This window comes from Glarea lozoyensis, assembly GCF_000409485.1.
Source record: "Glarea lozoyensis ATCC 20868 chromosome Unknown GLAREA3, whole genome shotgun sequence".
NCBI lineage: Eukaryota > Fungi > Ascomycota > Leotiomycetes > Helotiales > Helotiaceae > Glarea > Glarea lozoyensis.
Genome location: NW_007360998.1, coordinates 605,798 through 629,996, shown reverse-complemented (window position 1 = coordinate 629,996; position 24,199 = coordinate 605,798). Strand labels below are relative to the sequence as shown.

General features: G+C 44.7%; 10 protein-coding genes across 10 annotated transcripts; 3 read left to right on the top strand and 7 right to left on the bottom strand.

Annotated features, from left to right (window-relative positions):
* Positions 1-61: 61 nt before the first annotated feature.
* On the bottom strand, positions 62-1,054 carry GLAREA_00226 (RING/U-box; the record flags this gene model as incomplete). The annotated part of the gene is made up of 1 exon (XM_008084986.1): positions 62-1,054. The coding sequence occupies one exon, from the start codon at positions 1,052-1,054 to the stop codon at positions 62-64; it is 993 nt and encodes a 330-aa protein (XP_008083177.1).
* A 381-nt stretch (positions 1,055-1,435) lies between these two features.
* On the bottom strand, positions 1,436-2,578 carry GLAREA_00225 (uncharacterized protein; the record flags this gene model as incomplete). The annotated part of the gene is made up of 1 exon (XM_008084985.1): positions 1,436-2,578. One exon carries the CDS (start codon positions 2,576-2,578, stop codon positions 1,436-1,438), a length of 1,143 nt encoding a protein of 380 aa, XP_008083176.1.
* A 525-nt stretch (positions 2,579-3,103) lies between these two features.
* On the bottom strand, positions 3,104-4,054 carry GLAREA_00224 (RING/U-box; the record flags this gene model as incomplete). Its single annotated transcript, XM_008084984.1, has 2 exons — positions 3,104-3,124; positions 3,167-4,054. The coding sequence occupies 2 exons, from the start codon at positions 4,052-4,054 to the stop codon at positions 3,104-3,106; spliced, it is 909 nt and encodes a 302-aa protein (XP_008083175.1).
* Positions 4,055-4,824: 770 nt separating this feature from the next.
* Positions 4,825-5,286, bottom strand: GLAREA_00223 (uncharacterized protein; the record flags this gene model as incomplete). Its single annotated transcript, XM_008084983.1, has 1 exon — positions 4,825-5,286. One exon carries the CDS (start codon positions 5,284-5,286, stop codon positions 4,825-4,827), a length of 462 nt encoding a protein of 153 aa, XP_008083174.1.
* Positions 5,287-6,402: 1,116 nt separating this feature from the next.
* On the bottom strand, positions 6,403-7,626 carry GLAREA_00222 (RING/U-box; the record flags this gene model as incomplete). The annotated part of the gene is made up of 1 exon (XM_008084982.1): positions 6,403-7,626. One exon carries the CDS (start codon positions 7,624-7,626, stop codon positions 6,403-6,405), a length of 1,224 nt encoding a protein of 407 aa, XP_008083173.1.
* Positions 7,627-12,295: 4,669 nt separating this feature from the next.
* GLAREA_00221 (uncharacterized protein) lies at positions 12,296-12,595 on the top strand (the record flags this gene model as incomplete). Its single annotated transcript, XM_008084981.1, has 1 exon — positions 12,296-12,595. The coding sequence occupies one exon, from the start codon at positions 12,296-12,298 to the stop codon at positions 12,593-12,595; it is 300 nt and encodes a 99-aa protein (XP_008083172.1).
* Positions 12,596-12,628: 33 nt separating this feature from the next.
* On the top strand, positions 12,629-17,438 carry GLAREA_00220 (GTPase activation, GAP; the record flags this gene model as incomplete). The annotated part of the gene is made up of 4 exons (XM_008084980.1): positions 12,629-12,780; positions 12,878-13,150; positions 13,204-17,360; positions 17,407-17,438. 4 exons carry the CDS (start codon positions 12,629-12,631, stop codon positions 17,436-17,438), a joined length of 4,614 nt encoding a protein of 1,537 aa, XP_008083171.1.
* A 2,465-nt stretch (positions 17,439-19,903) lies between these two features.
* On the bottom strand, positions 19,904-20,995 carry GLAREA_00219 (RING/U-box; the record flags this gene model as incomplete). Its single annotated transcript, XM_008084979.1, has 1 exon — positions 19,904-20,995. One exon carries the CDS (start codon positions 20,993-20,995, stop codon positions 19,904-19,906), a length of 1,092 nt encoding a protein of 363 aa, XP_008083170.1.
* An 871-nt stretch (positions 20,996-21,866) lies between these two features.
* Positions 21,867-23,123, bottom strand: GLAREA_00218 (RING/U-box; the record flags this gene model as incomplete). Its single annotated transcript, XM_008084978.1, has 1 exon — positions 21,867-23,123. One exon carries the CDS (start codon positions 23,121-23,123, stop codon positions 21,867-21,869), a length of 1,257 nt encoding a protein of 418 aa, XP_008083169.1.
* A 452-nt stretch (positions 23,124-23,575) lies between these two features.
* Positions 23,576-24,199, top strand: GLAREA_00217 (uncharacterized protein; the record flags this gene model as incomplete). The annotated part of the gene is made up of 1 exon (XM_008084977.1): positions 23,576-24,199. One exon carries the CDS (start codon positions 23,576-23,578, stop codon positions 24,197-24,199), a length of 624 nt encoding a protein of 207 aa, XP_008083168.1.

Genomic DNA, 24,199 nt, shown 5'->3' with positions numbered 1-24,199 from the left:
AGATATCAATATATTTGTTCCAAAGATATGTACACGACTTCAATACACCGACCAAGACAATCTACGAAGATACCTCGTAAATATTGTATTGCTCCCTCATGATCCTCATCCACGCTGGTTCTACCCAATGGAAGTCTTCATGTTCACCCACGACACGCTCAACAAACTCAACAGGATCAGAGTGTTTCACACGTTCAAGGGTTTCGAGGGCTTTCAAATGCTGAATATCGTCCATGCTTCCAATAGGCTCTCTTGCCCAGGTGATCGCTCTTTCAACTTCTGCACGACATGTAGGACAAGTGCTCTGCTCAGTCGTGAGCCAGAGACGAACACATTGATCTCCAAAACTGTGACAACAAGGTTCGAGCGTACAGAGCTTCTCGATCACTGCTATTTCCCCCGCTCCTAGGTGCTCGTCGCGTTCGCCAATTGGAATCAGGCAGATTTCGCAGATCCGTGCTACAGGTTTACTCTCCGAGATGGGCTGGATAGAGGAATCGGCGTTCGCGATCTCGGCTTTGTCCTTTACTTGAGAGTTCAGAAAGCGTTGATGTGTACTCGCAATGAGATTGCCACATAGGACCTGTCCAATAAAAGACAAAACATTCCTCTCCATTGCCTGTTGTTCAACACTTGTCTTCCCCGACAGGAGGTCCGCAATTCTCGTCTCTTTTCCTTCCGCGCCGTGATAGCTGAGCCTCTTTCTCCTCATCTCAGTCTCGATCATTACGTATGCGCATTGTAGATAATAGAGGCTCGGCGACGAGAGGATAGGTATTTCGGTAAGAAATCCGGAGCGTGAGGCTTTCTCCATCGCTGCTTGTATGGTAGGGAGGGTAATTGATAGCGGTTTTCGGATCATGAGTTCGTGTACATAAGGGGTTAGTTCCTCTTGTTCTTCCGTAAGGTATGTGCGCTCATTTGCGACGCACTGGGAGCACAGAGTAGAGATCGGTATTGTAGGTGGTGGATCTGGGGGAGTGATTTGTCCGCAGTGTCTCGTGGTGGTAGATTTGCATCCACAAGAATGCTTGATGATGTATTCGCAATACATGTTACGCGTGTTTGTCGGTTTCTGGTTAAGGAGCGAAGCTAAGAGGCAAGAAAGAGCTGAATGCAGCTTTTCAGCAATGGTGGCGGTGATATTATAGATTAACGTTGAGGGATCGGTGATGTTCTTAATCAGAAATGGTCTGACGTTAGTGAATGGTACATGAATGATCAGTCAACACTGTTTCCAGAACAACAGTGGGAAAATTTCTTTGAGCACGAAAATTTGGTGGCAGTTCTCGACTGCGCAGGTTCACCTTCCGAGAAACCCTTTGAAGACTATCTCTCGTACAGAGCATCTGGTCTGGTCATGATTTCTATCTACAGGCTTTCGCTATATTATCGATTGAACCATAAGGTGTTTGAGCTCATCGTCCTTTGACATCTACTCCTCGTAGTCTATCTCTTCTTCCTCATCTTGATCCTCTTGGTCCTCCTGCTGCACTTGATTGTTCAATCTACGCTGTAAAGCCGCGTAAAGCAAGCCTACATCGTAGCTTATTTCCCTGGGTTCCGACATGCGATATTCTACCTCTTCGTTGCCACTTCTTATATTCTGGATTGTTGGGTTGGACCGATTTGCATACGTGAGCCCCCCGTACTGTCCACAACCCACGCTTGTTTGTCCCCAAATCGTCAAGCACGACTTGTCTTCACTCACTTTGAAGCTAGGACAGTCTACGTAAATTCGTTTCTCATCGGTAAGATCGCCAGTTTTCCTGTTCCATAGCAGCTCTACAGGGCTGCACTCAACTTCATGCCAATGTCTAACGGCATCATACAGAAATCCCATCCGCAAACCATCGGGACGAAGAATGACGCTCCGAAATTCCAAAGTGTCGCCTGAGCGCCGGCAAACCTGTTGAATAAGCTCCAGAGCTTCGATAGGTGGTTGGCAAACTAGAAGTTGTCGCCACTGCTGCCACGACGGTAACTTATCGCTCCGTTCTCGAATCTGCGGTTGCTGGATCGTTGACGTACTTTGCGAATGTGCTTTTGGTGGGTCATGAATATTCGATGCACCAACAGATATTTCATTCCACTCCTCGGGATATGGAGTTTCTACCTTAGCGCTTTTGTGAAACACTGCGTTATCTTTTCCTTTGATCGGCCAAAATGTGGAGAACTTATCCGTCAATATATCTGATTGTGTTTGGACATAGGAAGCTGATCCTTCAGGTCTGGGACGCAAAAACAACGCAGCTTGGATCTCGATATGTCCGAAGAGGCCTGCCCATGTTCTATTGACACTTTTGGCCTTGAGCAGAGAGGAGTGCGGAAGCTGGGAGAGAATAATGACGATGAGTTCTGGAGTAGATAATACCGTTCTTTGAGCGACTGAACTATTTGCTATAGTGAAAGTTGTTATGGTTTTGGGAGTCACAGGATCTGTTGGGATCTTTTGTTGGCGTGTTCGGCGTCTTCCATAGTTGTAGTAAAGTGCCAGGAGATTGCTGCTCCCAGGGAGCTGTCTCCGAGGAGCGACCCCGCCTGTTGATTTACGAGCAGTTTGTTTTGTCCGAGCCATTTTGTATGAGAGCATTCGTTGCAGTTCAGGTATGGAGATACACTGGTTGTAAGATGTAATGAAGTTGGATATCTAGCAAATTAGTCTGCCTAGATTTAGAGAAGCTGCGCCGTTCGCTTAGTTCACAATATACGTGCAACATCTGACCAACATGTATGATTAGTCATCGGGCGAAGACCGTACAAAAATCCAATCAGCCTTGTTGAGGATTAGCCTGTCGCCTAATTCGAAAGGGGGTTGCTTCGCTTAACTGCCTCACGTGACAGCTCCAGAGACTTCCAAGTTGACATTTCATCACGCTTCACTATCTACTCAGGCTCGGCACAGTTTGCTTATAAACGTAGTAGCCGTACACCCGACCAAGATGACGTATACTAATATACTATACTAGGTTGGAAAAAGCTTTATGCAGTCTCATCATCGTGGAATTAATATTTAAAGAACACACAAACAACATTTATCAAATCAAGACTATATTGTATCTACCTATATCTATTGTAACATGCCGCATAATACTAGCCAAATTCAAAAGAAGAAACTCGCTTCCTATCAGTGCATCCAGCCGAACGGAGATGGCGGGTTCCTTACTGCTGGAATCACTCCTCTAACAACCAAAACCCAATCATACTCCTCTCCCTCGGCGAGCACATCAGAGTCCTGAATAATTTCCTCTTTTGGGTACGAATAAGCGTCTCTCTCAAAGACAGTTCGACACAAAGGACAGCTACTCTGATCTCGAAGCCAAGTACCTATACACTTATCACCAAATATGTGTGAACAAGGTAGCTGGCAGGGCTTTTCTCCACTTTCTTCATCCATTGGAGATTGGCATATATGACACTCTTCTTCGATGGAAGCGCTCGAGGGGGTTGTCAAGAGTGGTGGAATAGATAGGCAACTAGAAGTGGACTCTTTGGGAAGCGAATTCAAGTAGTCTTCGTGAGCATTCTTTAAAGCGTTGACTTGTATCTTCCAAGCCAGATGCTTCAGCAGAGACCTCTCCATGAACTCCTTCCACTCCATCTCCCACTTGTTTTGCCTATCAACGTCTTCAGGGCGTCCCTTTATATTAGATTTTACGAACTGCATCCTCTTCTTCTCGAAACTAGGCATATCATGTCGTTTCCAACGCATCTGCATTTCCAGGTGTCGATAGACGTCTTTGATATATGAAAGGGAAGTCTTAGATAATCTGGTGTTTTCGCCAAAGGGGTACAACTCCAAGGCCTCGAACATCAAGGGGATACGATTGAAGAGTTCGGAGGGAACGAATGGTTGAGCGTGGTCGGGTATGGGAGGACTGGTAGGGAGATAGGTTGATTCTTTTCCAATACACCCTCGACAGAGAGTTCCTACATAAAGATCCACAGCGCCGGGCATATCGGGGCTTATACTCCAGTCGCAAGTGCCATCTCGTTGTACGGTGTAATCCTCTGTGTGGGAGCAGGTGAATCTTACGAGGTATGATTGCGACATTTCGGATATTTGGTTTGAGTCTTATGAAACTCTCGAGCTTGATGGCATGTTGACAGACTGGGGTGATAATTGAGCTTATGTAGGCAAGGAAAGGGTTGTTCAAGCAAAAGTTGAAGCAAGGCCATTCATAGCCGCACTTTGTGAAATTATTGTCAACAAAGGAAGATTAAGCGAGAGCGACTTGCGCAAAGCAGCGAAGCACCTTGATCTACAAAGAATCAAGCAAGATAAAAGAAACAATGGCATTGTTTGAACAACATGGTATTATGCCTTGTATTATTCATCTTTGTTAGTAACCATCAACAGAACTTTAGTTCTATTTTCATTTGCTGCTTTCCACATTTCGTGGGTGATATTCACGTTTACAAAGAACGAAGTTTCAAGTACACCAGACCATTATCAATACTACATGTTCATGATAATCCCGTCTCTAAAATAGTGGCGCCTTCCTGATGCATTGACTCACCGAACATGTTTCGCAATATCCTGCTCTCGTTGTCTCGTAAGTCCCCTCTTTAATACCTAATAGTACGACCGAGTCCCCACTTCAAGTTAGCAGGTAAACTCGTCCCTTTAAGAACCCTCAACCAAAGCGGCTCTTCCTCTGGCCCAAAATCAGCTCTCGTCTCTCTCGGCAACCTGTAAATGCCTCTCCTAAAATTGATGCGACACAAAGGGCAAGTATCATAATCCTGAATCCAAGAGCTCAGACATCGATCTCTAAACGTATGTCCACAAGGCAATTGCCAAGGGTGTTCCCCACCCGCCTCTCACATACCAAAGAGGCAGAAATCGCATTCTTGATTAGATGAGTCGGCTTGCACATTCATGATGAGTTCGAGGGTGGAGCAGCCGTCGATCAATTGTTCTGGGGTAAGAGTACTCAAATACTCTTCATGATGAATCTTGACCAGATTATTGGTGATAATCACAGCAAGGCTCTCCAGAACCAACGTTTCACTATAGACATCCTCCCCATGAATACCGCTGGTCCAACGGTTTTGCTTCACTTTAGAATTACCAAATCTGGCGTATTTCCACCGCACTTGCATCTCCAGCTGCTCGCTATACACTTCCTTCAGAAATTTCATTGCCAGTTTCGTTACTTTGTATCGTATCTTGTATCGGCTTTGCCGTTTGTAAAGTGGATTTCCAAAATTGAAAGTAACGGCGATGCTATAGACGCGTCCCAAGAGCTTCGAAGGAATGAAAGGTTGTTCATATTTTGGCATGGCAAAACGCGTTTGTGGCGAGGAGTAGCTAGTGTTCTCTTGCTCGGCGCAGTCGCCGAAGAGAACACCTGGAAAGAGTTGAAGAACATTTTCGACAGCTTTTTCCCTCTGATCATCTTATCTTCCAATAATGTGCTTGGCGGAGTGTTTGGGCGTGGGGATCTGTTGTATAATGGAATGGTGTATCTGTGGATCTAGAATATTATATCTGGAATACGTCGGGAGCAGTGATGGGAGGAATGTCGCACTTTTCATACTCAACCCCAGTATTTCTTGGGGCTAACAGCTGCCTTCTCTCATGATCACAGTGAAAATGACCTGAACAAGCAGATCCAGCCGAAAGGAAAGATGAACTGCAGGTGCGGTACATCTAAAAGAGTTCGAATATGGTTCATTAGCAGATAGTTATAAGTACAGTGTCATCGAAGAGAAACAGGCAAAAACTCTTAATTCTTTTTGCTTAACAACACATAATCCTTCTAACACGAAAAGCTCACTCAGCCTAGGCATTCTAGATTGTTCAACAGGACACATACTAAAGTGACTAGCAGAAATATGAGCTATCTCTATGGTAAACTCTTCGAAGAGGCTTGATCATACACTGCGACATAGACGAACTCACATAATAGTAATGATGTTAGAACATGAGAGATCAAGGGTTATAGATTTGTAGTCTTGAGGGATTAAGCATATATTTATTTTATGATTTATGCCATTGATGGTTTGAGAACATTCATTTTTCAATAGCAACAGTATCTTCAGAATACTCATAAATCAGGATCTTCATGTTTCGGTACACTCAGATCTTGAGCGTGATGTCTCCGATATTTTCGTACCTCCGAATAGTCACGGACTCACCACATTCGTATCTTCATGAATCGTCATGCTCGGATGTTCTATGATAGTGATGAGATTTTTGATTCAAAATGTCGGTAGAGTTGGATGGGTTATGTGGGTTGTGAATTCTTGTCTAGCAGAGCAGATACGATGGAGTAAGTGGCGAGTTGTCCAACGGTTCTGACGTGATTCTATTCATGTCGCGAGATTAATCAAGTTAGCAAGCAGGCGCGGCAACACTAGAGCTGAAGACAGCGTAGTGGTAAGAAGCTCAAGTCCTTACCTTACCTCCTTCAAAACCCTCAACCACCTGGGACACACCACCTCCCTCTCCGGCCACCTATAAAGCGCCCTATCAAACATCTCCCTACAATACGGGCAAGAATTATGTTCCAGCAGCCAAACCCTCAGACACTCCTTCCCGAAAACATGTCTAGCCTTGCAATCAAGCTGCACGTATTCCTCCGACTTTTCCTCCGAACGACAGATCGAGCATTCTTTCTCTGAACCCTTAGGAAGCGGGTGGAAGAGTTGCAGAGGCTCTGCGTTGTTGCGGAGGCTGAGTTGGCGTGCTGAAATGGCGTTGGTGACTTCGACGAGTTGGATGGATTCGGCGATGAGATCGAGTTGGTAGATGTGGTCTACGAGTTCTTCAGCCACGGACTTTGTGAGCTTGGGGAGGTTGAAAGTGTCGGGGTTGACACCGAAGATGGTAACATCTGCGGTGGTTTCAGGTCTTGCTTCTTCGTTATTGTCCTGCCGTTCAGATGCTTGAAGTTGATAGACGCGTTCCTTTCCACTTATCAGCAAGGCTTCGAAAGCCTTTTGCAAAAACGGTAATTCGGAAGTGGGAACGACATTGTGTTTTCGCGAGTTTTCGGTATCCAAGGAATGTTCTTCGAGATCATCGTTGATTTCAGAAATGCGATCGAGGAGTGGTTTGGCGAAATCTAGTGCTTCCTTCTGACTTGTGAAAAGACGAGGGACGTAATCGTGGGGCTCGCCATCCCAAGTTCTCAGATCTGAAATACAGCGTTGGCATTGCGTGGCAGAGTGAATCCAGTAGTCTTGGTCAAGAGCTACTGGACGGTTCATTGCCATTTCTGGAGGCGGTCTGCGGAATAAAAACCCGTCTGGGAAAGGTTTAACATAGGTGAAATGGCCACGCTGGTGCTCAAGCATACATACGCTATTGTTTCGCCTAAGATTTTGATCGTCTCCCACTTCTATCGAAACTCTGTCTATTGCATCATCTATGCGAGTCAGGAAAGTGCGTAACATATTTTCTGTGCGATGTAGCTGGATTTCTGTGGCTTGTGCCGTATTTGATCCTGTACTTTGTGTTTCTGTCATGTTTTGCAGGCTGTGCCTGACTAGATCTAGAGCATGTTGCATAACATCTACTACTAGGTCTTCGACTGAACTTTCCATCTCTTCGGCAAGCCATGTTCTCTCCATGTTGGTATCCTCTTCAAGATTTGACATTTGATTTATGTCTGACATGTTTTAATGATAGTTGATTAAAGCTCGTGGGGGAAGTAAAAGAAATTTTATGTTGTGTGCAGTTCATTGTTTCTAATCAAAACAGGTTCAGCAGAACAGAACCACCAATCTAATGTTTTGATTCCCATTCAACATGGCTGACAAATTTTTTTCTGAGGTCCCGATGATATGAAAACTTTTCTCATCTTGTATCTGGATAGCTACGTCGTCTTCCTTCAAACTCACTCCATGTCTAAGCTGACTTTCTCCGGTAAGGTGCGCTGACTCAACACAAATATCGATTGATTCAATAGAACTCTTTGCTGGGGAACATGAAGCTTCAGAAGTCCATCGTAATTATTACTGGAAATATGATTCCATACATATCGAGATTGCCTCGACTTCTTGTTCTTACTCCCATTGAAAGCTAGACCACAGAAACACGTACTGTATCTTGTGGTAGAAGTTCAAGTCAATGTAGTTTGTTCGTCCACTTTTTCGGACGCATTCACACTGTTCTAAAGTTTAGACTAAACATCGCTTGAAATACTCGGGTCCAACATAACTTGAAGGACTGCGTAGAGAGACACTCACATAGGGCAAGGTGTACTTAACTCCACAGTAGCCCACGAACCAGTTTGCAGCGAAATGCACTTACGTTCGAGAAGAGTAACTAATCTACAAAATGACATTCATGATAAATCCCAATCATCCCAGATGATGCAACAACTCTTTCAAGCCTGACTGTGCAGCCATACTCGGAATCTGAAAGCTAGAGTATTGGCCAATGGCAACAAGAAAGCAGCTAATATTCCCAAAACAAGAAGCCAAACGATCATGTGCAAAGTTACTGACAGCGAGAGATACACACTGAATGAAGTCTTGAATTTGCATTTGAAGTTGTTTGCAAGTCAACCAAGCTTTTGGAGATAAGATAATAGAGCACCTTGATTTGATAATAAAAACAATCACTGCATCTCCGAACTTACACACGACATTGTCATGACGAGGTTTGGCTGGCGTACCGTATGCCTTTCTCACGAGTCTCCTCGACGCCTTCGACTTCCTTAAGAACAGTCCCACACTAAGAAATTCCAATAACCCACAACTTTCAAATAAACATCTTCCAATTTCGGAACTTCCCTCTAGATTCGCAAGACGTCCGGGACTAACAAATCTTAAATAAGTCTCATCTGATCAAATACGAGGCTCAAGAGCACCGAGGTCTGTGAGCGAATAAGAAACGACAGACGAAGAGAGCGGTCTAATTGGTTGTACGGGAAAGCATGCACGGCATTAGTGAGCGCCCCTTGGCGGTTACATCCTGCTGGTAACTCGACCATGTTTCAGGAGCAAAGTGGGGAAGCGCAAAGGGGGATGGTCATGTGACTAGTCGCAACTCCACGTTTCTGTGACTTTTGAGTTACGCGGCAATTTCTTGTCAGAAACCGTTTGTGTCTATTGAGTCCTGATATTTGCTTGGAATTGATGAAAGCCGGGTCGAGATTCAGTCGCAAATAATGAGATTGAAATAAAAGATCCTAGGCATTATCCGTATGTCAATCATTGTTGGGGTCGGTTTGAGAAACCCCTCGTAAACTTCTGAGCGCGCGCCAACTGGCAGATGAGAAGCTTTTGACCGGTGATCTACGTCCTCGGTTGTGGTGATCATTTGGATTGTGGTCTGATGTGTGGAGGTTTCATCTGCTTTTGGTCTTCTGTGCAGCCATGAAAGTTGAAAAATAAACTCCAGTCGTCTTTCCGATCCGTCCAAAACACCAAGTGATCATTGCGGGGCATATCCCCTGTATATGCTGACCACCTTCTCGTTTCAACAACACCTAAAGCTGCCACACCTTCGCCCCAGTCCTACAGCATCTTCAGGGGCTTTATTTTGTATCCAATGGTGGGCGCGGGGTGGCTTTTGATGTTGATATTCGAGCCGTGATATTCCTGTATCACTGGTTTTACTGGCAGGAAACCGTCACACCGCTATTCTCCACAACCTCGTTGAGTTCTTTTGCAAACTTGCATTCCGCTGTCAATAGGCCGTCTACCGTCGTTGTAGAAACTCATGCTCCTATGAGGGGTATACTGAAATCCTCTACCAGCCACATCTTGTCAGGGGCGGGCGATAGGCACTCCTCGAGTAGATACAGGTGTGTCCGTAGTTGAGGATTGCAGGACGGAAGTGTCCAGTTCCTGAAGCATACAGATAGATTGTCGAGGCTTTGAATACGCTAAAACAGTTGTGATAAAGTGTGGCAGCCATGTAATCATAGCCATGGCTCGGTTCCATGAGCAGTGTCCTGTCAAAGCCGGCAGTGTGTGAGTGCCGAAATAGACGCCATTCGGCCCTGGGAACGAATTTCGATACCTCGTAATTCGTCCTAGAAGCGTGCGTTCCAAGAATCTATATTGCTCGGATTGCAATGAAATCATGGCATTACTCTCCAGCCAATTTTTTTATCTCGGATGCTGTGGGATCGTTAGTTCCGTAATCCGTGGTACTGGATGGACACAGGGAATTTGTGGTTACGCAAAGAATAGCCAGATGCAAGTCTGTTTCGGGGATGTTTCCGTAGGCGCTCGTCCCGTGATGTAAACGAAAGCGTAAAATGCTATCCGGCGCAAACCCTTGGGCAAATTTGCATTTCAGAAAGTCGGAAATTGTTGTTATTCTCGGTCCGTGTTCTGATCGTTTGGTTGTTCTAACAATGATACCATTCAAACGCATATCAATGCTTTATTCGGCTTAATGTTTTCCATGATTGCTGACCTCTGGTGGGTAAAATCATGAAACGAATTGAGTTCTATGGCTAAATGTGCGAACGAAGGGTCGGATTAGAAAACATGTTTCCTTTCGATAACGGCCCCTGCATGTTCCTGTGATTCATTATCTATCCTACATACCCCATGATCCAGGGCAAGAACTTGGTAGGAGGAGTTGCACTAGCAATTGAATCCTTTCTTGGTTTTACCGTGCGGGGAATGATCATCGTTGGTGCCGAGAATTGAATGATTTCTGGTAGTAGCTACGAGTTTGTTGTAGAGATGTGTTCGCTGCGTTGTGGTTGCTTTTTCAGCCCGTTCCGCCTTCTACTGAGTTTGGACGAAATATTTCCGGTGGCTCTGCGTATTTGGACGGTGATTACATTTCATCAATGACCCCTTACTTTTGACCCAATGCTACCAGTGAAGCCTCTCTCATCCCCTAATACGGGACAGACTAGGCGTAGAAGACATCGGTAGTCGTGCTTTTCCAATTGAGGCATCTTGGTGGTGATGAAAAAACGTACCTGCAGAATCCCCTGCTTGACGAGAAGGTAAAGTTCCACATAACTGCACGAGGTATTCTCTCGAGTGCGATGGATCCGATGATATCGATAACACAATTGGGGTCTCTTTTTTCACGCCTCAATATCGAGCATTGCTTGCATGTTGAAATACGTGTCGAAGATGGGTTTGACAAAGGTGCAGCTGTCAATGCTCCACGACGACAAGATACAACCATCGTTGCGGGACCTGCCAAGACAAGCGCCCATGTGGCCTGTGCCTTTGAAGACGACGTGATGATGGTCAACTACCTTACCAGCTTCGAAATTAGACTACAGCATTAAGATGTTTTGGAGGTGCAGAAAAAAGATTACATATTTGAATCAGGGTCCAACGGAGCAGAGCTACTGCACCATTCCAAGGTTTAACGTTGTGCAAAGTACTAATTCCGGGTACTACTGAGTGGCAGCTGCCTTATTTTAGTAGCCGTGGGCCCATACGGTACGGAAGTAGAAGGCTTTTATTAGGTTCATTTTGATATCATATATTGATGATCCACCTCAGGGCAAACTGTAATTTTGTCAACACATGTACTTTGGTAAACAAATAACAAGTGACAGACTGATAGTGAGGTATCTTTGCAGCAATTTGTACTGTGCAGTTGTACTATGCTGGGAATTTGGCAAGCTTACATGAGGCGCAGGGACAACATTCGGCTAGATCGATCCATACTCAAATGAAGTCGAGGAGTATACAACGCAATGTATACATTATGGTAAAAATGTCCGTCTGCTAAGCAGGTTTTCTGATAGCGTTGAATTACTCAGGTGTTAGCTAGTGAGACTAGTTTGGACTGGACCTTCCGTACAACACACAAGTCAGCTGACGTGAGCTCTACCTGAACATTGGATCGAAAACCCGACGAAAAGCTCTTTGAGACTCGACTTGACCAAGCCATCGCGAGCCAACGGTTGTGCTGCTATCAGCAATTGCTATCCCGATAGCGATACTTTTGACACCTTTACAATACATGCTGGTTGCACTATTGCATACTGCACCTCTTCCACCCAAGCAATACGCATCCATCCACCCCAATACGACCTTTGCCCAAAGCGCACACCCCTTCCCTCCTCCTGACACTTCTGAACCTCTCAGAAGACATCCTCACGCCGTCTTCTGTCGATTCCTTGCCCGTGCAGCCGCCTTCTCTATCACCTTAAACTTTCCTCAGCACTCGCGCGGGCGCTGCCTCCTTTTTGTTCCTCCACCCCCTCCCTTTGCGACTGCAGGTAATCCGGAAAATCGTACGAGTATCATAATAATAATTACTATTGTCGACTCTTCTGTGTTGCTCGATCGCCGTTCCAGATTACCCCGGCGGCGACCCTCGCTTCCCTTGCCTGAACAACCATCGATGAACGTGCGACGGTCTTCGAGCAGGATCAACCCAGGCTTCGCCAGGCCACATTGCGGGCACGACTCGAAACGGTCGCCCATCAACAGCCATTCATCGCCAACTCCCACCTGCGTCGGGAGCCCACTTCGACCCTCGACCCTCGACGCTCCACCTCCCTCGCGCTCTCCACAGACTCTCCTCTCGCCGTCTGTCACTTCTGCCCCTGAACCTAGCACGGATGCAGCCAATTGCAGTAGCCGCGCTCTCCTCCTCGTCGTCGACCAGCAGTCCACCGAACTGCCAGGTCCATCTGCATAACAATTCTTAGCGACAGACGAGACCCGGTGGGAAATGTCGCAGCTTTCGCAACCGCCAGAGGGACCCTCAGATTATTCGCAGCAGCTTCAATCCTTTTCACCACAATCCAACGACAGCCCCACTGTTGGCCGGCATCACAATCATTACACGCCGAATAGTTCTACGCCCTCAGACACTGTCAAGAGGTACGGCGACCATCCCACTGACATCTAGTCTCTCTGTTGTGTGGGCGAGATAGCCTCACTTTCCTCGATCTTTCTGCTCACCAACCGTCACTTTTAGGTCGAATCGGAGGGCCGCTCCTAGTCCTCTCCAAACCAGTACGACTGCTGCATCTCCTCCCAGCAGTGTGACGCCGACAAGAAGTACCTTCCACAGAACCGGCGCCGATCATATTCTTGCTTCTGCAGTCTCTCCTAATCATAGCCCTCAGGAAACACCTCGATCGCCAAAGGAGCGTCTGGACGATCTGCTGGCCTCAGAGAGAAGTTTTTACAATTCTGAAGGCGAAAACTCTAGCCCTCACGGCTCTTCCAGAGAAAAGAAACCGTTTCCGTAGGTGGTGCTCTCGTACGTGCCCTGTCGTAGTACTCACATGAAATCTTTAGATTCGGTCAGGTCCTCAAAGATACGACGAATGGTACATCGCGGAGCGTCTCTGATTCTGTCATAAACCCGAAGCCTGTGGGAGGGAGCTCGATTTCAGATTTCCGACCAATGCCAGCTACGGCTCCCCAACATCGTCAAGATATGGCTCGGCCACCTCCCCGAACGTCTTCCATCGACTCGGCAATATCTACGATCTCGACGAATGCCACTTCTCAAGATGCAAAATCCTCTAGCCCGCCGGATATCGGCAAGCTTATACAATCTGCAGGGTCGCCAGAAGCAGTGATACAGTATCTGCTCAAGGAGAAATCGTCGCAAACAGCGCAGAACGACCAGCTATGGCGTCTCGTAGATAAGCAGAGAGCAATGATCCTCGGCTTGAATAAGGATCTTGAGCGAGCGTTAAAGGACAAAGAGCGGTACCGGAAGAAACTGAAGGAGAGCCTGGCCCAAATGTCAAATCCTTCGCCAGTCGATTCCACTCAAGGCCGAGCAGGATCTGATGCCGGGTCTATAACCTCAGATTTTCGCCCTACGGAAAAGCCCAGCTTGGAGAATGTTAGTTCAATGGTATCTAGCTTGCGAGATCTTCCTAGCCAGGAGGATGATCACCCACCGTCGCCGATCGATGTCGCGTTGGCACCATATCCCATCACTCCGCCAGCCAATCTTGCTCCCAGTCAGACTCCCGCCTTAGCGAATCTCGTGGAAGCCGAGCATAAAATGCCGTCCCCAACACAGCACGCTTACCAGCAGTACAATCCGGATGCAGCTGTTACTGGTGAATTTGAAGCTGGTCAACAGCAGAAAAAGACTGAAGTCGCCAGGGAAGTACCGTATAATGCGTCGCTGCCCCCATCGAGAAGCTTGCCATCAAACCCTCCACGAGGACCTCCACCTAATATCCCACCTCCAAAAGCACCCATGTCTAGCCAAACCCCTTCATTGTCTTTGATTGAACCGTCTCCAAATCCAGATGAAGGGCTACGAGCCTTCCCGCCGCCTCCTCGTAAAGCTCCGCCAGCGCCGTTGAATCTGGGAAAGAAGGCCGTCAGTGCTAGTTCACACCTCCGACAAGCCTCAGGAACTGGCGATGATTCGGACTCCGACTATGATGATATCCTAGAAGTCGATGAGATCCCCACATTTCCGGAGAGAGGGAGGAGGAAGACTCGCGAAGCTGACGATCGAGAGCGCGAACAAGCCGCGCTGAGAGAAGCTGAAATGCGAAGCTTGTCGAAGAAGAGTCAAGGTAGCGCGAAGGGAACTTCGAAATCCGGGACAACAACACCGAAGGATGGCACTGTAGATCCAGTACCGAAACATCGACCGACAGTTCCAATCGCACCACCTAACGCTCATCTCCAACACATGTCACCTAATTCGAACTCTGGTTCTTTGGCGGGTATGCTCAGCGATGCCTCTGAGCCCATACACACGAGAATGATATCTCCTCCTCTTATGAGTCCCGGACTACCTCTCAGTCCCCGACCCATTGACCGAGGAATGAGTTCTCCTCTCCCACGTCATCCGAGCAACTCTTCTTTCGGCTCGCCGCCACTCTCCCCACGTGGAATGGGAGCATTCCCAGGTGGCATTCCTCTGTCTCCCCGAGCTCCTCGAATGCCCATCCCACTCCCCCCGAACACACCAATGTCAATAACTTCGCCTGGGCTACCTCGTGGAGAGCCTCTGCAGTTGGTATCGCCCAAGCCATTAGTATTTACCAAGGTGGCCGAAGATGATGGCAGTAAGGATGAGTCGCCTATTCGAGATAGTCCTCCCAGCTCAATCTACCGTGGTTTGGCGACTGACGAGTATCCCGATTTGCTACTTGCTCCTAATGCACTTCCTTCAATTGACGTCAAGGTCGCTTCTTCTCGCTTGAAGCCCTCCAGAGCAAGTCTCATGTTCCCTAAGAACTTCGAAGAAGATCCTGTCTTTACACTCGCCGTGTACAGTCGGTCCGAAGGGCGGGAGTTATGGCGGGTTGAGAAGGATTCGACCTCTCTGGCACGTCTAGACCAGCAGCTTAAGCAGTCAGCATCGTTCACTGCTAGAACCCCAGACAGGTCATTATTCAGCGGCCACGCGCCTGCCAAAGTGGACGCAAGACGAGCAGCTCTCGATACGTACCTGGATGAAATCTTGAATACCCAGATGGATACTTCGTCTGCCTTGGAAATTTGCAGATATCTCTCAACTAATGCTCTGTCCCCCGTCAAGGAAGACTCAACTCCCGACTCCCCCAACTCTAGTCCAGTCAGAACCGGTCCTGGCGGGAGACCATTGAAAGATGGCTATCTGACCAAGAGAGGTAAAAACTTTGGTGGCTGGAAAGCTAGGTATTTCGTTCTTGATGGTCCGATATTTAAGTATTATGAATCTCCAGGTGGACCTCATTTGGGAACGATCAAACTTCCGAGTGCACAGATCGGCAAGCAACAACAGCAAGCAGATCATTCCCCATCTCATGGTGAGGCAGAGGATCCAGAAAACCAATATCGGCATGCGTTTTTGATTCTGGAACCGAAACGAAAGGATTCAAGCAGCCACGTGAGGCACGTTCTTTGCGCCGAAAGCGATGGTGAGCGAGATGAGTGGGTAGAGGCGCTCCTAAAATATGTCGATATCAAAGATCCAGAAGAAGAAGAAGCTCGTGTTCGAGAACACACTCGAACTAGCTCAGGCGGATCTGGTCATGTCAGCAAACCGAAAAAGAAGTCTCACGGTGTTGATCGAAGTCAGACCTTACCTGATTTGCAGGAAGATGGCTTGCGCGGCGTCAGCTACGAGACTACCAAACAAGGTAATATTCCTCATAGCGTGAAGCAGAAGATTTCGGGCACCCCTTCGCCGCCGACATATGGACGTGAAAAGGACCCCATGAGCCAAATTCCACATTCGCAGTCCGCAAAGACTATTTCTGCACCCAAAAATGCCCATGTTATCCAAGATAGCGGTACTTGGGGCAACCGCCAAAATATGCTTGCACCTGCCAGTGATGTGAAACAAAAGAAGAGGAGCTTTTTCGGGTTCGGATCAAAGCCTCGAGCTTCAACTGAAAACCAGGAATCGAATGGTGGTGACGGTCAGTCGAGTTTGTCTCAAATGGCGTTTGAGCAGCATGGCCCTATCAGGGCTGTTTTTGGCGCGACTTTGAGCGAGGCAGTCCGGTTCAACCACCCAGCTGATGTCAACATCGAGCTGCCAGCAGTTGTTTACCGATGTATCGAGTACCTAGATGCGAAAAATGCTGCTGGTGAAGAGGGAATTTTCCGATTGAGTGGTTCGAATGTGGTGATTAAGCAGCTCAGGGAGCGATTCAATACCGAAGGAGACGTCAATCTCGTTACCGACGACCAGTACTACGATATTCACGCGGTGGCTTCACTTCTGAAGTTGTATCTGAGAGAGCTTCCAAGCACCATCCTGACACGTGAACTCCACCTCGAATTTCTAGCCGTCACAGAATTAACCGATGTCAACGACAAAGTCAGCGCGCTCAATGGTCTTGTGTACCGGCTTCCCCGAGCAAACAATGCGTTGTTGCGATATCTTTCGGGCTTCCTTATCAACATCATCAACCATGCTGATACCAATAAGATGACGGTTCGTAACGTAGGCATTGTATTCTCGCCAACTCTCAATATACCTGCTCCAGTCTTTGCTCTTTTCTTACAGCAGTATGATGGGATCTTTGGTGAGGATCCTCATGATCAACCTGGATCTCCTGTGGTTGAAATATCAGTCTCTGCTCCGCCGTTGAGTCCAGATGATATTAGATCTCCTCGCCGACAGAAGTTTCAGCAAGATCTGCCTACGCCATCATACAATCAACAGTCTTTCGCTCAACAGATGGCGCCATTATCTTTCCCTCAGTCACAAGGTCGTCAGCAACCAGGTTACGAAACCGGCTTCACACCTCTACAGCCAGCTTACGAACAACAAACTATTGGGAGCTTTCCATTGATGGCAGGGCCAGAGTACGGTAGAACGGCACCAACTCTTGCGGGACCAGCATATGATCAATATGCAAGTAATAATGCCTCAGTGAGCAAATCAAAGCGAAGAGAAAGCACAATGTTTGGCTTAGGAAGCTCTTTGGGCGGACAACGAAAACCAAGCAATCAACAGATGAGAGCGGCAGATGGTCGTAAGTAAAACCGGTCATTTGACGGGATTCAGACTGACTAGTACAGGTCTCGTCGACGATCAATCATTCTTCGAATAGGATGACCTGTCTGGACATAAAATTAACGACATATACGAAAATATTCAATTCAGCGATGCTCGTATGCATAGATCACAGCTTTGGCCAGGTGCCACAGCTTGCTTCAAAGATACCCCATCGGTACTGTAATACTTAATGACCAATTTGCACGCCATTCATCCCTGTCCCAACTGTCGCACTCTGTACATTATCCCTTCGACACGTCGGCATTGGGATCAGCAACCATTTCGGACCTTCTTTCTTCACATTTGCGGCAAGCGGGCGAGCACAGCATATTCTACATTTTTTTCTTCTTCAACACTGCGGAGGGAGCAGAGGAGGTTATACCCCAGAATTCGGTTGTTTCGACTTTGTTTATTTACGTTAAGGGGGAGGGAGTTTGCTTGGAATTATTTTGAAGGAAGGGAGAGAGTTTTATCTGGCAGGAGCGGCTGGGTTAATGACTATTTTGCAAGCGTATGGATATGAGCTCTTTGCTTGGTGGTGAAAAATATTGAAGATGTTCATCGTCTTTGGATGAGGATGTCTTTATACTGGCATTTGAGGATGGATGGGCCGTGGGTAATTGGGGGAGGTGCAGATTTCTATTGTATGATGGAAGTTGGCGGGGGAAGGTCGTGGATGGATACGATATGTAGATATAGAATTAACAAATGAAGATGAATTCTTTAGCGTATATGTGTTTCTATATAATCTTGGTTTTAGATTATACTTTTAAGTTAATTCGAAGGTTAAGATTCTATAAAATTATATAGAAAAGTATTATTACTAGTATTTTATTACTTTACTTATTTTCTTTTTTAAAACTTAGTATACTTAATTACTATTCTATAGTCTTTAAGTTTTAAATATTATAATACTTAATAGAGTAATTTTAATAGAAAGTATAAAGAGATTATTACTAAATAAAATAAAAAGAAGTTTAACTTAAATAATTTATTATTTCTTATACTTTATTTATTAATATAATATATCTATAGATAGTAACTAAGTTTACTTACTTATATAAAATTTAAAATTCTACTTATTATAATACTTAATATAGTAGTTTTAATTTATTAAAAGATATTAAGAGATTATTATTTAATAAACTAAAAAGAAGTATAACTTAAACTATTAATAAAAGACTTTTAAATAAATAATTATTTCTTTTACTTTATTTATTAATAAAATATATTTAAAGATAGTAATTTAGTTTACTTACTTATATTATAGTTTTAAAGTTTTACTTACTATAATACTTAATATAGTAATTTTAATATAAAGTATAAAGAAAGTATTATTAAATAAAATAAAATAAAAAGAAGTTTAAGTTAAATTAATAATAAAAGACTTTTAAATAGATTATTATCTCTTTTTCTTTATTTATTAATAAATTCTATAAGTTATTAATAGTAACTTAGTTTTATAGTTAATATATTAATATATCTATAATTATTACTTTATCTAAATAAATTCTTTCTTCTAGACTTTCTATAAAGTATTTAGTATAAATATATAGTAAAGTAAAAGAATAAAATAAAAGAATCTAGAGATAATAGTTATAGTTTCTTTTAATAAAATAGAAGTTAATCTAGAAAACTATAAAGTATATTTTAATTCTTATTATATTATATATTTAAGTAGAATTAGATTCTATAGACTATTTAGTTAAGACTATATTTAGAAATAAAGTTACTATTAGTATATTAAAAACTTACGTTAATACTCTTCTAGAAATATAAGTCTATATCGCTAGAAATAATTCTTAATTTCTTATAGATATCTAGCTTTATTTAAGCTATAGAATAGATATCTTAATAGTATAATTCCTTTATATAAAGAGAAAATATACTATATATACTTAATTAAAAACTACTTATTTACTTCTTATTTATATATATAGTACACTAGGTTCTTACCTTATAGCTTTAAGTAATAGTCGCTATACGTAAATCGAGTAATCTATAGATAAAGACTACTCTCTCTACAATTAGTATTTATTAAGTGTTTAAATAATAAGGTAGATTATATCCAGGCTAGTCTTATACTTTCTATTTCACGAGTCTTGTCAGAAACCTTTACCTTAAAGAAGTAAAATAGTCTATAAGAAGGTTATAAATCTAAAAGTTTAAAGGCTTCATTACTCTACTGTTTGCAAAGTTGTCCCCGTGCTTTATAGACTCGAATGTTTTCAAAAGAGAGCTGTTGTCTACATCTCGATTCTCGAGTCTTGTCAGAAACCTTTACCTTAAAGAAGTAAAATAGTCTATAAGATGATATTAAATCTGACATTCCCTATCTGATTCAAAAGCTTTATCAATCTACCATTTACAAACTTGTCACTGTGTTCTATAGACTCGATTATCCAAAGAAAGCTGTTGTCTACACAATCCATTCATTTTGTTGCTTCCCTCCCACAATTGTATCTCAGTCTGGACCGTGACTCTACATCTTCCTAGTCAACGGAGTCTTGTTGCCTCTTCTTATCTGGCTTCTCCCCCTTCATCACTCTTCTCTGGTAGTCCGACTGTTAAAATCATGGCCTGGATATCTCGCGCTAGCTTCTTCTCCGTAAGAATATAGTCGAACCGAGTGTAATTCCCAGCATCAAGTATCTCTCGAAGCGGGAAGAGTTCAATGCACGTAGTGATATTTTCTTCGAGGGTTATGTCCGCTTCAATTCTCTGGTCGATGGTAGGCATGACCTTAGGGAATTCAATGCGCTTGCGACAGAGGGGACAGTCTGGCTCTTCTCTCTCGCTCGCCCATTGTTTCAAACAGAGATCGCCGAAAACGTGCTTGCAGCCAGTGATGACTGGTCGTTCGATTCTTGCTTCTGCTCCCTCGTCCGGAACGCCCATGGTAATGCGGCAGATTCCACAGTGTCGGTCTTCCTCGGGGACCTCTTCGATTGATATGGCTCTAACAAGGATTTCCTCCTGTTCAGGAGTATTCCCTTCGATTTGGGTGACAATCTGGTATTCTGTGGAAAGGTATCTAAGCTTCGAAGCCTCCACCATTGGAGCAACACGGAATACGAACTGCGCAATCGCATCTTGACTCAAGTCCCTAGGTGGCTGGTCTTCTGAAGCAACACCTGATTTCTCTGCCTTGGCTCGCTCGCGTTCATGTATTTCGTCTCTGTAGTATAATACTTGATCCAGTTTATCGACGACATCGTTCAGTAACCTCCAGTCCGCTTGCCTCTTGAACACCAACCTTGTCGTTTGCATGAATTCCCCGTAGACAAATTCTCCGAACGAACAGAGCTTGACCGCAGCATGAAGGGCAAGTCGTTTCTCTCTGTCTGGGTTGAGTGGACTGGCCCATATGAGCTCAGTGTTATGCGCGGTGATGCAGTCTTTGCAGCGGCCAGGAAGACAGGTGTCGTGGCTGATGTCTAGGGTTGTGTAGGGGCATTCTTTGCTGTGCTCGAGGAGGGTGGGAAAGTCTTCTTCGTGAGTGCGGTAGGGATCTTCTGCTCGACCGATCAAGGTCGTCTGCTGAGTTACGCAGGAATACAAGTAGAGTGCTGTATGTCCGCAGGTCGAGATGAGGGGTATCAGGAGACACATCTTGGTGGTTCGATGAACTGATAGGTTAGCTGGTGGTCTAACAGGAAGCATAGATATGGCTGTATGAAGTGGTATAACTTAAAGAGATGCAGTAAATTGGCGAGTTGGTGATTTTGGAGAACGCAAGGTGAGCTACCAGTGACTTACCTGTTACAAGTTAAAGAGAGCAGTTGTTACTGGAATGGAACAGCTCTGAATCTAATCTTGCTTCAGTGTTCTGTTGAAGGTTGTTTGGACATGATAAAGTTGCGTGAATCCTCAGTCAAAACAAGGTCTGAAATAAAATCAACAACGAAATTGTGGAAGGCTGTTCTAGCTTTTTGCAAAATTAAGCGAGATTCCAGCCAAACAACCTGCTAGCGTTGCGAGACTGACGGGCCATCTCATTATGGTAGATGGGTGATATGATCTTCATAATAAGCTAGTCTATTGAGCATTTAGGGTTGGATTTACTGTCTAACTCCTGTACTTAAATTAAGAACATTGTCAATATCGTTCCGTATTATTAGTGGGTTACTAGGGTTTTCCGTCATTCTAACAAGTTGCAACACACCAGTAATGGCTCGTAGATCCTCTTAATATCCACCGTATACTGTTAACTCTTATCGGCATACTATTTTATCCATCAGGTACTAGTGACGAATCGCAAGAGTAGTGTATTTCTACGTATATCATTCAATGTCTCGTAACTTAAATCACGGCTTATAGATAGTGGATCACGACTAAATAGTGGAAGATATGTTTAATCTGAATTGCATTATTTGACTGAAACCGGCCAACTAATAGCTAGTAGAATCTTAAATGCTTCACAAAGAACTAAACAACGTTTAGAAGATATGGCATATCGAACCAATGTTGCTCTACAAATTTTCTAACTCGTAATGGCCGAGCCCTCTGTATCCAAAGCAAGAGCATTTCTCATCAGGTCCATGGTCAACAACAACTCTGTATCACCGAAAAACATGTTCAAATGTCCCCCAAAAATGTAAGTCGATATTTCTGTCCATTCGTAAACTGATTGCCGGTAATTTTCGGTTTTTCGATGCCAAAGTTTATCCCAAACGTCGTTGAGATCGCATTGCTCTTCTGGCTTTTGTGATCTTAGCCATTCGCGTTCGCTCTTGTGCGTGTTGAAGTGATCGCTAAAATCTTCGTAGATAAAGTTGTCTTTAAACAGGTAATTCCACCTAGAATTGTCGCCCCCATCATTGAATGCAGCTTTGAGTTTAGCTAGACCTTGATAAGACAAATGGCTAGGAAGTGCATCATCTTCGGTTTCAATATTGATATCAAGCCCTGTGACGGAAACGGTAATACCGTGAAACTGAGTTCGACAGATGGGACAAGTCTTTGCCTCGCGAAGCCACTGGCCCAAACAATTATCCCCAAAGACGTGATTACAACTAGTAATGACAGGCTTCTCCCTAACGCCGTCTTCATTAAATACTCCAATATCAATTCTGCATATGGCACATTCTCTTTTCGTCTCCTCCACTGCTAGGATCCCGATAGGTCTGACGCACCCAGGTTTTTCTCCGTCAAAACTCTTCATTGCCAGGTAAATGAGATTCAGTTCAATCCGATGTATCAAAAGTAACAATAGCCTTCGGGGCTTAATACTCTGAGTTGGCTCGTCGTCGGGATCGGGTGTTATTTCAATGCCTCGTTCCGCAAGTCTTCTGTCAATACGCAGACGCTGCTCTTCTCGTAATTGTAAAAATAGTTCGAGTTTCTGCGTGATGAATATTAGCCATAAAAGGTCGTCAGGGTGGCGAATATGCCAACCCTCATCGTCCCAGAGGCAAACGTCGTTGAGGTTGTCATTGAGGTACCCCTCGTTTTGGGAGAGAGGGAGTATGTTCAAAACTGCTTCTTTTTTGACGGCGAAAGGAACTTTCTCTGTACTATATTTCCAGTGCTGAGAAAGTACACAGCCGGCGCAGCGGGAAGGAGTGATTATTGGTATTGTAGTGACTGTGGTCGGACAGGCTGATTTGATCTTAGCGATGATTGTTCCGTCGGTATCGTCACTCGCTCGTCCAATCCACCAGGTGGTTTGCTCTCTGCAGCATCGATGAGTTCGATGAGTATGATCACATCCGGGTTGTAGCTCGAATATCTGGCACATCTTGGTACGCTTGTGGCAGATCGAGGTTGATTGCGTTGATGGGCTGGTTTCTGATAGTCTGGCTCCCACAAAGCAGGTCCAACGACCCTGAGGCTTGGACCGTGTTGCTTTTTTGGAGTTTTCGCGGTATGTAGTAAACACGGGAAGCGAAGCTGTTCTAGATCATGTGCTTTAACCCTGATTAATGATCCAAACGTGAATGCCCCTTTCGTTTCCAAGAGAACAAAGAATTCCACAGCACAGCTTGCTCGAAAATAGGCGAGAAATTTAAAAACAACTTCTCTATAGAGAAATATTACTCATCAGAACAGAGAAAAAACCTCAAATATAAAGACACGACTATAGACCTTTCCTTTACTTTAATTTTCTTGGAAAGAAAGCATAACCTCCAAATTCACCTCGGCAAGACGCCACAGAAGCAAGCAAGTTTACCACCTTTCAAGATCAGCAAAATGTGTCAAGATTACATACTTATTCGCAAATGCCAGTGTACAGCAGATGCCTGGGTTCTGGCTCAATGTGGTTCTGGAAATTGTAACTACAGAACTGGACAGGTGATACTGAATACGGAGATCACCACTTTAGACGACCTCATCAGTCAAGCCGACCCTAGAGTCAAGTTACTCTTCACTAACCTGAACTGTTCAGTTTGCGGCCTTGCGGATAAAATTCCAGAACAATATATATGGGATGCCAATGTCGACAATGCCCTAGGGATTGCAATTCCCATACTTGAACGTGCGAGGAAGTCGCCTGCATTCCTTGCTCTTCATAGATATGAGGAAAAAGATGTCGCTCAGTATCGACTTTCTGCTATAGATTTGAATTGGCTGTATAATACGAGGAAGATCATTCAGATTGCCTGCCGCCACATGGTACGGGGTCCAAGAGCCGACTTGAGTGACGAGCAAATGATTTACTGTATATTGTATGATTCATATCTTGCTGCAGTGGAGTTTAATCTTATTGCTGATGCGCATGATACGCTTCCACCCAAAGAGACACCTGCCTGGCTTTATGCCCTTAGAGACCTAGACGAGGATCTCTTGCAGTATGAGGATGCGAGACTCTGTTGA